Source organism: Gymnoscopelus microlampas (genome assembly GCF_963454915.1).
Source record: "Gymnoscopelus microlampas genome assembly, chromosome: 22".
In the NCBI taxonomy this organism is placed as follows: Eukaryota; Metazoa; Chordata; class Actinopteri; order Myctophiformes; family Myctophidae; genus Gymnoscopelus; species Gymnoscopelus microlampas.
In genome coordinates, this window is record NC_139959.1 from 39,581,898 (window position 1) to 39,598,903 (window position 17,006).

General features: G+C 41.1%; 2 protein-coding genes across 2 annotated transcripts in view; both read left to right on the forward strand.

Moving 5' to 3' along the window:
• Positions 1-9,723, forward strand: part of LOC311038628 (uncharacterized protein) — a gene marked incomplete at both ends in the record, with an annotated part of 234,156 nt that extends 224,433 nt beyond the window's left edge. The window contains 8 exons of the mRNA XM_084048200.1: positions 1,033-1,129; positions 1,727-1,806; positions 2,833-2,903; positions 3,170-3,427; positions 5,036-5,128; positions 5,282-5,381; positions 8,840-8,906; positions 9,707-9,723. Coding sequence (XP_083904326.1) covers positions 1,033-1,129; positions 1,727-1,806; positions 2,833-2,903; positions 3,170-3,427; positions 5,036-5,128; positions 5,282-5,381; positions 8,840-8,906; positions 9,707-9,723 — 783 coding nt within the window. The remainder of the gene's footprint in view (positions 1-1,032; positions 1,130-1,726; positions 1,807-2,832; positions 2,904-3,169; positions 3,428-5,035; positions 5,129-5,281; positions 5,382-8,839; positions 8,907-9,706) is intronic.
• Positions 9,724-11,264: 1,541 nt separating this feature from the next.
• On the forward strand, positions 11,265-16,157 carry LOC311039016 (caspase recruitment domain-containing protein 8-like). The gene is made up of 3 exons (XM_084048659.1): positions 11,265-11,325; positions 11,780-11,869; positions 13,562-16,157. Exons 1-3 carry the CDS (start codon positions 11,269-11,271, stop codon positions 14,942-14,944), a joined length of 1,530 nt encoding a protein of 509 aa, XP_083904785.1. The 5' UTR covers positions 11,265-11,268; the 3' UTR covers positions 14,945-16,157.
• The last annotated feature ends 849 nt before the right edge of the window (positions 16,158-17,006 follow it).

The following is a 17,006-nucleotide window of genomic DNA, read 5'->3' on the forward strand; positions in this document are numbered from 1 at the left end:
GTTTTGCACCATGTGTTTCCTATTCAATATTCACATTGATTTCAATAAAAGTCTGACAGCTATAAAGCCAAGACAGACTGCACAAATTATTCTAAATGGTCAAATCCCTTTAATCACTCACTTTTTTAATAGAACTCTCACTCGCTCTCTTGTTAGCTTGCATAACAGATCTACAAGCTACCAACGTGTCGTGTTTTTTGCTTGAAGATCTGTTCTTTTTGCACAAGCATGCATCCAAAGGTCCTTCCCCTTTTTAACTGCCTGCTCTTGGCACACACAGAGGAGTTCTAAATAATTAGACATCTGTCAAATTCAGTTAATACAAACTAATGTTAAAAACTTGACCGGACAGAGAAAATTGCAGGGTACACCCGGCAGCTAACATTTTGGATGTGTAGAGCATAGAACATTAGTTAATCTTAAGATATATGTGGTTGATCTTCCTGTCGGCGACATCTGGGAATATCACTGTGATGATCAATGGAATGACATGAGCGTAAATGTGTGCAGCGTCCTTCATACAAGAGAGGCGCGCGTGCGCGCGCACACACACACACACACACACACACACACACACACACACACACACACACACACACACACACACACACACACACACACACACACACACACACACAACACCACACACACACACACACACACACACACACACACACACACACACACACACACACACACACACACACACACACACACACACACACCTAACATTCATGCTTTTCACTACAGTTAACGGGTGGGGATACTTCAGATACAATAATTTAATTCACTTTATCGCTCAAATCCCAGCAGAAGTGGATGTCTCAGTGGTGCATGAGTTAACACAGTTTTACACTTGGGGTGATTTGACGGCGTGATAAATATGATGTGTAGCGTGAGTTTGTGTGAAGAGGGTCATTTATGTGTGTCTCACGTTCATTTTGTGAGAGTTGTCAGCTCTGGTTAAGGAACAGTGTGTTAACACTTGATGTAGCTTCACTCTGTCATTGTCTCTTGATGTGTGAAATACAGGATGAATACAGGAAACTGATGAATGAGAAGAGGTCTGAGCTGTGGAAGAAGAAGGAGAAGGAGAGGAAGAAGAGGCAGAAGAGGCAGAAGAGTAGGGGTAAGATTCTAGCCCCCCACACACGCACGCACGCACGCACGCACGCACGCACGCACGCACGCACGCACGCACGCACACACACACACACACACACACACACACACACACACACACACACACACACACACACACACACACACACACACACACACACACACACACACACGCCTACTTTATTGACTGGGTTCCCCCAGGGGTCTGTACTTGGTCCCCTCCTTTTCCCCTTCTACACCAACTCTCTTAGCTGATCTTCGAGCTCACAATGTGATGTGTTGTGAGCTTTTGCATCTGCTATTTTCACCATTATGTTCACCCATCTTCACAGAATGTTCATCTATTATGAGCTGTCCAGAATAGTGAATCGAGGGTTGATGTGGTTAAACTAACATGTTCACACTGTGTCCATTTAACTCTTACTACATACTGGAGGGGGAGGGGCCAACTCCAAGTATGATGTCAGAACAAAATGGCCGCTGTGTGAATATGGTTAATTGAGGTTACAGTGATATTTATGTACAGTCATAAAACAATGTATCAGACCTCATGTCTTCTATACTCATCATGTGTAATGAATGTTTGTTTGTTGTTCTTCTGTAGAGATGAAACTGTCTCAGATGCAGATGGAGATGAAGTCCATGGATCACACATCAACACCTCCTCTTCCTCCTGGTGACGAGGTAATCATAGTTTGGCATTTAGCATCTGATTTGATTTAGTTTTGACTTTTATTTTTCTCTTTATTTTTTTCAATTTCAGTTTATTTTTGATTCACACATACATACAATACAATACAGTAAATATGAAGTTTTTAAATGTTTCTTTTTAGCAGACAGACAGACAGACAGACAGACAGACAGACAGACAGACAGACAGCACAACGTACACAGAGGTTCACATTATCTCTTCCAGTTCTCCTCCCCTCTGAACACTCTGATCAACCAGTAGGACCACAGTACACATGGAGATTAACTATGAATGACTATAATGTAGTCATTGTTAATCTCCACAATGACTACAGTATAATGTGGGGGAAATTAAAACTACATGTTGTTAAAAGATAGGAAACATGTCAAGTATCCTCAGAGCTTCATCAACAATGTAACCCCTTTTACTTAAATTGAACGGGGTCCCTCAGGGGTCTATTCTTGGTCCATTCTTGGTTGCCTACCCTTTTCCCACTGCACCAAATCTCTTCACCGGAAAAAGCAGATCTACAAGTGTCACAATGCTTTGTAAGCTATTTCCGCAGAATGTTTGCTCCATAAAAGGTAAGCTAGGGTTCATGAGGTTAAGTAGTAAGCCTTGCCGAGCCCTGAGGCCCATAGGGCAGGAGCCTATCTCCTGTTTCCTTAGCGTGAGGCAGCTTGATATACAAGTACACCCCCTGGACATGACGCTAGTATGTCACAGGGACTTACCCCAATCCAACCCTTGATGCAGAGTGCCAAGCAGGGAGGCACTGGGTCCCATTATTAGAGTCTTTGGTATGACCCGACCGGGGATCGAACTCCGGCCTCCCAGTCCCAGGGCGGACACTCAAAGCACACATTAGGTATAAGAGAACATTAAACTGTTCTCTTATACCTAGTGAGGTCTATACAGTCTTTCTATACAGTCTTTTATTTTGAAATACAGGAAGTAAAAGTTAAGTTAGTCTGTTTTTGTAGTTTGACTGTCATTGTCTGTTGATGTGTGAAATACAGGATGAATACAGACACCTGATGGATGAGAAGAGGTCTGAGCTGAAGGAGAAGCTGATGAGTATGGATACTGGGTAAGGAATTTTAATACTTCTACTCCTGTACAGTGTGATTATTTGACAGCTTTAGTTACTAGTTACTTTGCCCCCCCCCCCCCTACCCCCCCCCCCCCCCCCCCACACACACACACACACACACACACACACACACACACACACACACACACACACACACACACACACACACACACACATATACTGTACACAAGTGCATACTGTACGTACATACTTATGGATATTTCATATTCAGAATCACTGAAGAAACTTTTGTTTGATTTCAGAGGACTATGGGTCTCTGACTCTGACTATGGGTCTACGACAAGCAGAGGATCATCATACTCTGGGTCTGGGACAAGCAGTGGATCATTATCCTCTGGCTATGGGTCTGGGTCAAGCAGAGGATCATCATACTCTGGCTATGGGTCTGGGTCAAGCAGAGGATCATCATACTCTGGCTATGGGTCTGGGTCAAGCAGAGGATCATCATACTCTGGCTATGGGTCTTGGTTGAATGAAGAACCTCGAGTTTCAGACCAAATGTAAGATCACTGACCTCTTTGAACTTTAACTGGAAAGACACAAAGAATGAATCCACATTGAAATGAATTAAACTTTGACATGATTCTAACTTCTACTGTGTTTTACTAGAAAACACAAACATAAGTTTAACATGAAAATATTGGACATTAAACAGGTAGTTATTTGATATATTACAATCACTTCATAATTTCTTGGAAGGATCATAATGTACTATGATTCATAGAGTTGTAATTCATTAGTGAGAAAAATATACTTACAGTACCAAAGTAATGTCGCATTAATGTGTCACATCTTTACCTGTTGTGGGCTTGTAGATCCCCTATTTTCAAATAAGTATTAAATAGGGCTTAAGTGGTTAATCTATGGTTGTACGAATCAGCAAAGTAACTAGTAACTATATTATTTTAGTGGAGTAAAAATTACGTTTGCCACTGAGATGTAGTGGAGTAGAAGTACTAGAAAAATGTACTCCTCTGAGCACAGGTCTCCGCCAGGGCAGGTAGCTTATTATGGGCTGATTTACGCTGTGTTCATGATTTGAGGTATTTTGTTCAAAACGGACCAACCCTGCGAACTTTGCAAGCCAATCTTAGCCAATCAGGATGGAATATACTGTAAAAAAAAAACGGACAGATCCGTCTTGATCACATGACTATAGAGATAATGTGTACCAATTGGCGTGACAACATCTGTATAGGAGTACGATCAACAAATGGTTTTGAACAAATCGGCCTCCTGGTGGCACTATAACAGCCCAATGAGAACGATTTGGGCCAGAGGTTCTTCTTTGGCCTCCAGTGTGTATTACTGTACACAGTACTGTACTATTACTGTACACAGTACTGTAGTATTACTGTACACAATACTGTATTATTACTGTACAGTAATACTGTGTAGGTCTACTCTGTGAACCTAAAGGGATGGGAGGGGTACAGCAAGTGCCAGAAAGTAACTAAGTACATTTACTCAAGCACTAAGTACAATTGTGAGGTGCTTTTACTTTACTTGATTATTTCATTTTTCAATACTTTTATACTTCTACTCCATTACATCTCAGAGACAACAAGTACTTTGTATGTGTCTGTAATTAATGTACTGAATACTTGACTGTAATTATTGTACTTTTTATTCCAATTACTTGACAGCTTAAATTACCATGTACTTTGCAGATTTACATTCTTCCTTAGGCTATTCAAAAATAGCTGATCTACAAGCTCACAATGTGCGATTCTAGCCAGTAATATTTTGAATAAAGGTGTATTTCTACATGGTTCTACATTGATACTTTTACTTAATAAATATATCTGAGTTCTTCCTCTGGAGGACGTAGACATTGTCACGAGTTATGAACCAATGATACACCTGTACAGTAGATAAGGCATACATACAGTTTATTATCATTATCATTATCATTATTATTATTACTTTATTGTTGGTTGGTTGGGTGGGGAGGTATAGTTTACACTACGAAGGGCAAACTGTCTGTTTCCACTTTCACAGTTAGAGATAATGTCATATAGAATATTATGTCATAACATGTGTATCTCATTGTTTCTCCCTCCTCTTTCTACGTATCTTTGTTTTTTCTATCATTGTCTTTCTCTCAGCTGCACAGCCCTCCCTGTCTCTGCATGGTACATGATGAAGTCTTGGCATAATGACTTCCCACAGGACTGCCGTGACCCCCATGTCCGCATGCTGTGAGTGTTCATCACACAGAAAGCAAAACCAATACAATGTGTTCTCACCATCTTCTAGACCCCAGACCAGCTGAACTATTATCACTTATTATATGATGAGTTGATTCTGATGTCTGACTTTGTCTCTTTCATTCTCTGTGTGTTGGTGAGCAGTGTAGGGCATATGTCAACAGGAGACCCAGCTGAGGACATTAACATGGTGACTGATGCTCAGAACATAGAGAGGAACATGTATGAGTCAGCTAACAGCATGGTAATAACCTAATATTCCTCCATGACATTTATTTACATGTTCTAATGAATACATGAACTACAATGTAGCGTGTAAGATTTAATTGTTCATCATTCAGTGACATAAAAATACAAAACTATAAACAAAAATGTGTCTAAAATAGGGATGCCAGATAACCACATGATGAACCCTAGCGTCCTTATTCTGAGGTGAACATTCGACGAAAATAGCCGATCTACAAGCTTATAATGAATCACAATGCAACCCGTTGTGAGCTTTTAGATCAGCTATTTTAGGCAAACAGATTTGGTGTTGAGAGAATAAAGCATCGGGCCTAGTTCAGAGCCCTGGGGAACCCCGTTCAACTATGTATAAAGGGTTAATTATCGTTGTTGTCGGGCAGAAACCTTGTATCTCCACGTTTCACCCCCCCCCCATAACTTAATGCCCCATCTCATCATAGAAGAGTGTCACTCAAAAGTAGTGAAAATAGCAGATCTACAAGCTCACGATGCCTCAGGATGTGACACGTTGTGGACTTGTAGTTTAACTTTATTAATAATATAAACCCTTTATACTTAAATTGAACAGGGTTCCTCAGGGGTCTATTCTTAGACCTCTACAGCCCCTCTATAGATCTAAACGCTATTGTGAGCTTGTAGATCTGCTATTTCCACTGCATGTTTTCCCCAGAATAGTGAAGCTAGGGTTCATGAGGTTAACAGTGTTCTACTTACATTAAACTGTTCTCTTATACCCAGTGGTGGAAAAAGTACTCAAATGTTTTACTTAAGTAAAAGTATCAATACTGCAATATAGAAATACTCTGTTACAAGTAAAAGTCCGGAATTCAAAATGTACTTGAGTAAAGGTATAAAAGTATTGGCATCAAAATTTACTTAAAGTACCAAAAGTAAAAGTACTCATTATACAGAATGTCCCATTTCAAGTTTTCAAATTAGTATTTTTTGAAAATAGTAGATCTACAAGCTCACAATGCATATATTTTGACACATTGTGAGCTTGTAGATCGGTTATTTTCAAATGGCCGAAATGTACTGTATATAAGGCTGAAGTGGTTTTGTAATAATCAAAGTCTACAAAGTAACTAGTAACTAGTTTTCAAAATAATTGTAGTGGAGATAAAGCTAAATATTTGCCTCTGAGATGTAGTGGAGTAGAAGTAAAAGCAATGGACATTGGAAATACTCCAGTAAAGTAAAAGTACCTCAAAATTGTAACTAAGTACATTACTTGAGTAAATGTACTTAGTTACTTATACCACTGTCACCATCTGTCCAGTCTTTTAGTCTTATTTTCAGAAAACCTTGGAGTGAGATTTGGTGGCGTGTGCAGCAAACATTATTATTATTATTATTATTATTATTATTATTATTATTATTAGTATAATTATTTTATCGACCCATGGAGTCACCACCGCACGCCAAATGTATTTTTGTATTCATTGTTGTACTTAATGTTGCACCCAGTGCAACACACCAGTTGTAATCCCCCAACCAGGTAAAGCTGGTATGTTGCACTGGGTGGGTGTGTTATCATTTTACAAATCTAACCCTCAATAATGAAATCAAGTCATTTTAACCCATTGAGACCGGGAACGCATCTGTGTCATTTTTAGATTTCTTTGGCTATTAAAAAATAGCAGATATACAAGCTCGTTGCGCGGCACCAAGTGAGCTTGTAGATCTTCAATTTTGAAAAAACGAGAACATTTGTGCAAATCTTTGAAAATATATATTTTTAAAGCAAACATTTGTAAAATATTTTGTTCCAGGAACCCCCCAGAAGCAAAGATTTGAGTTACAAATGTTCACTTAAAAAAATATATACAGTATTCAAAGATTTGCACACATTTTCACATTTTTTCAAAACATATCAGATCCACAAGCTCGTAGCGCGGCACCAGCTTGTAGATCTGATATGTTTGAATAAAAGTGACACAGATGGGTTAAGGCAGAAACTGGTGGTAGGTGTAGATTAATAGTGTGAGTGTGATCATTTTGGTGGGGGGTCTTTTAAACAGATATAATGTCCTGTATTCTGGTGCATTTTAACAGGGAGTTTGATACTTTAACAGGCTTTACTAACATGGGAACATTATGGGTAAATGTTTTAATTTCATCCATCAACAAGCTAAACAGAGACATTGATTTGATGACTGAAGCAATTAAAGAGCCATCTTTAATAATAACCACTCATTAATATATCTTTATGAGTGCATGCAATTAACTAGAATATATCACTTAGGTATCAAATGGAGTTTAATGTGTAAACTGTATGTGGGAATGACTGGAGTGTATTCACAGTCATAATAAATATAGTGACAGTAGGAGTCAGTGTAACAGCCTGTGTAGAGATGGTGATGGTTCACCTTGACTGATGTTTTGCACCATATGTTTCCTATTCAATATTCACATTGATTTCCATAAAAGTCTGATAGCTATATAAAGTCAAGACAGACTGCACAAAATATTCTGGTAAATGGTGCATTTATATAGCGCTTTTATCCGAAGCGCTTTACATAGATTGTGCATTACATTAACCCATTCACACACCGATGGCGGAGGAAACCATACAAGACACCAACCTGCTCATCTCGAGCAATTAGGGGTTCAGCGTCTTGCTCAAGGACACTTCTACACTAACTCTGGGGGAGACCGGGATCGAAAAGATCCAGCCACTTTACCCCTGAGCCACTAGCTGCCACCCCGGCAAATGATTCTAAATTGTCAAATTCCTTTAATCACTCACCTCAGCAATATCTCTCTCCCTTTTAACTGCCTGCTCTTGGCATCGCAGCATGACACACAGAGGAGTTCTAAATAATTAGACGTCTGTCAAATTCAGTTTAAAAACTTGACCGGATAGAAAATATTCCATGGTACACCCGGCAGCTAACATTTTGGATGTGTAGAGCATAGAACATTAGTTCATCTTAAGATCTATGCTGTTGATCCTCCTTTCGGCGACATCTGGGAATATCACTGTAATGATCAATGGAATGACATGAGCGTAAATGTGTGCAGCGTCCTTCATACAAGAGACGCGCACACACACACACACACACACACACACACACACACACACACACACACACACACACACACACACACACACACACACACACACACACACACACACACACACACACCTAACATTTATGCTTTTCACGACAGTTAACAGGTGGGGATACTTCAGATACAATCATTTAATTCACTTTATCGTTCAAATACCGTCAGAAGTGGATGTCTCAGTGGTGCATGAGTTAACACAGTTTAACACTTGGGCTGATTTGACGGTGTGATAAATATGATGTGTAGTGTGAGTGTGTGTGAAGAGGGTCATTTATGTGTGTCTCACGCTCATTGTGTGAGAGTTGTCAGCTCTGGTTAAGGAACAGTGTGTTAACACTTGATGTAGCTTCACTCTGTCATTGTGTGTTGATGTGTGAAATACAGGGTGAATACATGCAACTGATGCATGAGAAGATGTCTGAGCTGATGATGAAGCGTTGGATGAAGATGGGTAAGGTTCCACGCACGCACGCACGCACGCACGCACGCACGCACGCACACACACACACACACACACACACACACACACACACACACACACACACACACACACACACACACACACACACACACACACACACACACACACACACACACACACACACACACACACACACACACACACACACTTAAAGGGATATTTCACTTTCAAAAAAACTTTTGGTCATTTTATGGTCTACTCAGGCCCTTGTGAACCCCCCAGACAGTTTTTAAGTTGCTTGATTCAGTATTTAGATATTTGATATTCATTTTATCAGCCATGCCCCCTTCCTATACAAACCCGTTATAACTTCAAACTCAATTTTTAACCCGTTTAACCATCAAAAACACCCGTCCTTGGTTCTGGTGACTCACCCTGCCCTCCTAATGCGTGAGAGGGCCGTGTTTTTTTGATCACTTTTTTTTATTTATTTTTAATATTTTTTTTTTGTATTTAATTTTTTCATTTTCCCAAAAAAATATATAAAAAATAAATTAAAAAAGTAATCAAAAAAACACGGCCCTCTCACGCATTAGGAGGGCAGGGTGAGTCACCAGAACCAAGGACGGGTGTTTTTGATGGTTAAACGGGTTAAAAATAGAGTTTGAAGTTACAATGGGTTTGTATAGGCAGGGGGCGTGGCTGGCAAAATGAATATCAAATATCTAAATACTGAATCAAGCAACTTAAAAACTGTCTGGGGGTTCACAAAAGCCTGAGTAGACCATAAAATGACCATAGTTCTTTTGAAAGTGAAATATCCCTTTAAGTGGTTATACTTCGTTGAACAGGGTCCCCCAGGGGTCTGTACTTTGTCCACTCATTTTTTCCTTCTACACCAAATCTCTTAATCAAAAGTAGCTGATCTACAAGCCCACGCGGTGTGAGCTTGTAGATCGGCTATTTTTAGCGGTGCCAACCGCTCTATACATGACTTTGTCCGTGTGTCCGTTTCACCCTGGGATGAATGAGCACGGGATTTTAAACAGCTATAACTCCAGTTTGCAGCATGCCACCAACTCCACATTTGGTATGTGGACTTAGACCACCAATAGGCACGAGCATGCATTGATGAAGTTATCAAAGAGGGGTCCAGGGACCCCCAGCGCCCGTATGAGCGATGAGCACGGGATTTTAAACAGTTATAACTCCAGTTTGCAGCATGCCACCAAGTCCACATTTGGTATGTGGACTTAGACCACCAATAGGGACCAGCATGAATTGCTGAAGCCCCGCCCCCTCTGTCCAGGGACCCCCCAGCGTATGTTATGTCCGTCCGCCTGTATGAGCACGGGATTTTAAACAGCTATAACTCCAGTTTGCAGCATGCAACCAAGTCCACATTTGGTATGTGGACTTATACCACCAATAGGGACCAGCATGAATTGCTGAAGCCCCACCCCCTCTGTCCAGGGACCCCCCGGCGTATGTTATGTCCGTCCGCCCGTATGAGCACGGGATTTTAAACAGGTATAACTCCAGTTTCCAGCATGCCACCAAGTCCAAATTTAATATGTGGACTTAGACCACCAATAGGGACCAGCATGAATTGCTGAAGCCCCGCCCCCTCTGTCCAGGGACCCCCCAGCGTATCTTATGTCCGTCCGCCCGTATGAGCACGGGATTTTAAACAGCTATAACTCCTGTTTGCAGCATGCCACCAACTCCAAATTTGGTATATGGACTTAGACCACCAATAGGGACGAGCATGAATTGTTGAAGCCCCGCCCCCTCTGTCTTCCCATTGGCTGGCCTTTAAACAGCCATAATTCAAGTTCGCAGCATGCTACGGAGTACAAATTTTGCACATGGACTAAAACCACCAATAGGGACGAACTGTAATTACTTAAGCCCCGCCCCCTCTGTCTGCCCATTGGCTGGCCTTTAAACAGCCATTATGGCAGTTTGCAGCATGCTACCAAGTACACATTTGGTAAGTGGACTCAGACGACCAATAGGGACAAACTGAAATGAGTTAAGCCCCGCCCCAAAGGCACCGCTTCCTTCACACAGGGTGTGATTTTTGCCAGATGTTCACAGAATGTTCATATGTTATGAGCTGTCCAGAATAGTGAGTCTAGGGTTGATGTGGTTAAACTAACATGTTCACACTGTGTCCATTTAACTCTTACTTCATACTGGAGGGGGAGGGGCCACCTCCAAGTATGATGTCAGAACAAAATGGCCGCTGTGTGAATGTGGTTCATTGAGTTTACAGTGATATTTATGTACAGTCATAAAACAATGTATCAGACATCATGTCTTCTATACTCATCATGTGTAATAAATGTTTGTTTGTTGTTCTTCTGTAGAGAAGAAACAGTCTGGTCAGATGGAGATGAAGTCCATGGATCAGACATCATCACCTCCTCTTCCTCCTGGTGACAAGGTTATTATAGTTTTGCTAATCTGGGAACCCATTCGGTAAAAAAAGGAGGGAAAAATAATCTGGGGGCACCACCTCCTTTTTAGTGTAGAAACAGGAACTTGGCTTGGCTCCTCCCCTTTCTTACTCCACTTCCTCCCGGGTGCTTCTGTGTTTATTCATTCTAACAACAATATTACATGTTTAAGGCAGTGGTGCTGCTGTTAGCAGAATCTGTCTTGAGAGATTATAGTTTTACTATAGTTTACATACATATATGTTTATTTGTTTTAAAGCCTTTAAAGTTGTATTGTAGTGTTTTAGTTTTTTTATATAATATGGAATATTTGTCAGAGGCAAGAATGAAAGTGATCAGAAAAATCCATCTTTCTCTCTTTTCTCGCTCTCTTTCTCTCCATCCATCCATCCATCCATCCATCCATTCATCCATCCATTCATCCATCCATCACGGGTGAAGGAGGAAGAGGAGGATGAGGAGGGGGGAGCAGGTGGAGGGAGCAAGAAGGTTGAAGGTCAACCTGATGTGAAGATGGAGCAGAAACCAGAGGTGAGATCATTATTAACCCAGAGGTTCTCAACTCAAATGAATGTAATGAACTATCTGGTAGGATGTAAACAAGCAGAGCCCATAAAGCAGAGTCTCTATAGTCAGACTAAGGAGAGAGAAGCTCTAGTGTCAGTAAAGGCCTGGCTCTTTGTGTCATTCAACTCTCAGTCCAGATATATGTAACCGGTGTAACTATTTATCTGCATTGTGTTGAATGGGTAGACTCAGGAATCTCTTTGGAGACAAACTCTGTTTATTCTGACTCAGAATGACATGAAAACACGTCTCTGGGTTAGTTTGGCTTTAGTGCATGGACTCCTCTCTAAACAAAGTTAAACAAACACAGTATAAGTACAGTGTAAATACAAATTGGATAGTTATACAGGGAAGATAACAAAAGACATCCACCTCATTCCAATATGGAAATAACAAAGGGAAGATGTGGGGGTGTGGCAGGACTTTTATACGGGAGACAGACAAGGAGCTGTGACCACTAATGCATGTATTATTATACACACCAACCATGTACTAGAATAAAGACAGGTAGAAGCACCAACTCGTAACACATTTTGTGTAATTATACTAATGTTGTTCCATGTTCAGTGGAAGAAGAGGAGAGACGGGACAGCAGATCCTTCTGTAGTTTAACGGTGACAAAGCAGCAGTGATCAGGGGCTTTGTGGCTGAGCAGGTCCACTCTATGTGCTTCTGTTCTCTACATCCAGACAGACCAGGGGTGTTGGTCTTGTTTCTGTCTCCTTGGTACCTCTCCTGACTGGCAGGAGGAGAATGAAAACAACCACTGTACTTATAGCTCATTGGCATGAGCAGCTGAAGCCTGTTTGTTGGGCTATAGCTTGGGTGTGCTCCATTATGCATGTTGTATGGTTGATTGTCTGTGGGCAGGACAGGTGAACGGGCTCGTCGGGCCAACTCCTCTTGGACAATAGATGAGAATGCACAATAACTGTGTTGAGACAGTAAACACAAGCCAGCGTTCCTAAGCTTCCTTTTCTCTCCTCATCCTGGCATACAGCTGTTCCCTGTTTTCACCCTGAAGTAGCCTATAGGCCGGTCAGAACGCTGAGCTAACACTGTATGAGGCACAATCCTCATATTTGAACTTATTTAATCTCTTAAAACAGAGCTCCACAGCTGAATCTGTTGGCAACTACAACGTGTAGAGTTGATGTTATTAGGAATGAAAACAAAGATGCACCACCGGAAGAGGAGGGCTGAGGCAGAGTGAACAGGCCGACATCCGGTCTCTACACAGGAAATTAGGCGATGCCCCCAGAGGCAAATTCAAGGAACTTTTTTGCCGATGGGTTCCCAGATTGGAACATACTTGACAAATAAATGTTCTGAACAAGGTGAAAACTACCGTGAGTGGTTATTAATAATCATCTGTGTACCTTAACTCCACCACAATAAAAACATGAAAAGAACAGCTTAAAATCCAAGGTTGTAAAAAGAAGACACAATCAAATACAAGTAATGTATACATATATCTGTAGGATAACATATCGTGTTATTACATCGGCAAAGAGTCTGGAATTACACAACAGTCAGTTGGCAAGGACTGACATTTACATTTTTAAGAACTGGCATTGTAGAAAAGTCTTGGGTTCATTTTTGTTTAATTAATGTCCTTGATTTTATTTTTCCCTTTCTCTATTCTATTCTATTTAGGGAACTATTTCTTTGCATGGTGATATGGAAGACCATCCTGTTACAGAGTCACTGTCCTCTCTACATCCCTCTCTGGAGCTCCAAGATGAAACTGACCTAAGTTCATGCTTTAGTGGTTTAAGGATAGAAGAATCCATCTCTCTGCCTCGTTCTCACAGCTTACCCTCACTGAGCCAAATGCCATGTTTAGAGAACAAGACAAGTTTCACAGCCAAGCGGTCCAACAGCGTAAATGATGTTACACTAATTGACAAAACACAGAAAATTACACCTGATATCATTGTTGTAGAAAACAAGGAAAGCTACAGGATCCACTGCACCCAAGCAGGACTGTTCCAATGCAACGTGACCGACCTGGTGTTTAAGATGAAGACAGAGGGAGATGTGACTTACAGGACAGTCCCATGGCACCAAAGGCTTGTATCCCAGCTTGACAAGACAGCTGCAGGACCACTGTTTGACATCAAAGGTTCTCAGGGGTCTGTGTGTCAGTTACACTTTCCACATTGTGAGATCCTCTCCATGGGTGGAGGCAAATCCTTGTCTGTGGTCCGTGTGATGGATGATGATGGCTTTGAGCTGATCAAACCCCATATGATCACAGAAACTCATGTTATCATAAATGTAACTGGATTCTCTTTTTTTGGTGTCATCAAAGAGATGTTGTTCGGGCCCAGTCCTGTCCAGGCATTGGTGTCACTGTTTTATACACCACCGATTGATGATAATCATCCCAGTTCGATCCTGAAAGTGTTGCTGCTGCCTCAGAATGTTGTGCTGAGTGAAGTGAAGAAGGAAAGGAAGGAGATAAATGGAGAAGAGATTTACATCGAAAAGCCTCCCTGTGAACTTTACCCAAAGCAAGAATACACCCTCTCCACTTTCCCTCAAGATGATTCCATTATGATTGAACCAAATAAGGCAAAATTTAAAGTTGATGAATCATCCTATCATAATTACATTTCAACTTTTGAAGTGACATTAGAGGCTAAGTTTAAGCATGTTAAGCTATTTCTAAGACACAGTAACACCTCTGACTGTCCATGGGAACGCGATGTAGACCTTTCAACTGCTGCTTTAAGAAAACAACAAGTTCAGCACACACTGAGTCGTCCAGCAGAAGACAGACTGTTTGATGTGCGGAGCAGCTTCATCAACAGCGTTTCAGATCCAGTTCTCAGCGGTGTCCTGGACAAACTTTACCAGAAGGGAGTGATAATCAGAGAAGAATATGAAAACGCCAATGTCAAGCAAGTTACACAGGCCAAGGCACGTTTTGTCATCGATGCAGTGAGGAACAAAGGAACTGCTGCAAGTTCAAGCATGATATTGTTTCTCAGTGAAACCGACCCATTCCTCTCGAAACATCTTGGGTTGATGTAGAACTGCACTCGAGTTGGACACACTGAAGTTGGATCATTACATTTAACTGTTATTTTTTTCATAACATGATCATCCAGAGCAACTTCAAAGTAAACGATCAATGACTGGTGCAATGCCTTGCGCAAGGACACTTCATCAGGGTGCCTGGCTACGGCATGGACACCCATTGACTGTTTCTGAGATTAAACACATTTTATGTTTCGACTACGACCTCAGGACACAAAGATTTGACAAATGCCTTTAAAAAACTCCTGAAGTGGAATCATGTGTCTGACGTTTATTCAGACACCTGATGAAGGTCATGGACAATGTTAAGTGGACTGTGTGAACACATACTAATCACCAGCAGTATGTCTATAGGTAGAGAGCCCCATGTCAAGGGGTTCCCTGCATTACCTGCTGTTGAAATAGCTACAGCAAAATGTAAATACGTGAGTCTATAGGCGTTAACAAGAGATAAGACCCCCACAGACACAGTGGGGTTTTGAGCGTTGTATGTTTGGGCAACGCATGCAGATGTTCTCTCATGAGAAGCAAGAGGATGCCTGCAAAAAGCTTTTTAACCCCTGCTCCTCCTGACATAGAGAGGTTCACAGAACAGCTATTGTTTAGACCTGGTCTCTTCACTCTGGTTTGCACTAAACCCAGACCATATCTTGGACACAGTCTACTGGAAAAGAGGAGTTATGGTACAAATACCATGAGCTGTTCTGAGAGAGGTCCATGTCCCTCTGGCTTCCTCACCACTAGCATATATATCATGATAAGAAGACATCTGTACCACCTTACTGCCTGTTACATCCTGACAGGACGTCTGGAGATACATAACATGTACAATAGACCTTTATGCACAGTGGACACATAGCCCTTATTAAACACCTGTAGAATATACAATTGTATTAAACTGTTAAAATCAAATGTCCTTTCCTATTCATTGGCTATCTCGTCCTCTTTGCCTGGGCACTAAAACAATCGAAAGCGGAAAGACAGAAGTCAGAACATTTTGGATTCTCAACTGGAAAATGCTTTCTTGGACATTCTACAAGACACTATGAGAATGGACCAAAAAAAACTCAGAGATTTCATGGGGATGTGAAGAGTTTATTAACAGAGAACTTTTCCTACCTATGTCTCCACAGGACCTTTAACTCATTGACTGCCAGAGTTAAAACATCGTCTATCGTCCTCTTGCCAGCGAAAAAGAGCGATTGTACTGTACAGTACCTTTGAAAAATCACGGAATGAACTCTAGATTATTATGGAAGCTTGGACTTACTTTTTAATAAGTAACATATTACTCTCCTGAGTAAAATTGCCCAACACTGGTCACCAGTATGTTTGAATAGCTGCAAGAAAATTGGAATTCAATTTGATGATAAATCAGGATCACAGTGTTGAGGAAAAGGTCAGGGTTGTTGAATTATCACAATGTGAGTCCATTCACATTGAATTCTTTTCAGACACAAAATGAAAGACAAAAGTGTCACAGTGAAGGAGAACGTTTCCATGTTTTATATCTCTGTGAACAGCACCCTGCACCACACAGTAAAACCCTTAGCGTTCATTTAACTCCTGAGGGTAAAACAACAATGGGTTAAGCCAGGGGTCTTCAACGTTTTCAGGCCAAGGTCCCCCTAGTTGAAAGAGAGATGAAGCTGAATCTATAACTCGAGTCCATTCGGCACATTGGGATCGTTCAGAGTTTACCCCCGTGGAGTCTTCAGCACCACAGCGAGTCTGTCCACACAACATGAAGGGTGAGAATGTATAGCATGTCTTTTGAAAAGTCTTCCTTTTTTTCTTCTTACACAAACAAAAATAGGTTATTCTAGTTTTGAATTTTTCCTTTGTTTTTATTTTCCCTTCGTTTTGCCTTTTTTGTTTTCAATTTAGGTTTGTTTTTTAAAGCGGGTTTGCTACTTTAGTTAAAAGGCCTACATAGACAGAGAGATGTTGTCAAGCCAACCACATGAACCAATACGGCCACTTTGTCAAAACGCACAACCTCCAAGTTCAACAGCAGCCACAACACATTTGTATACACACAAGGGCGCCGATACTG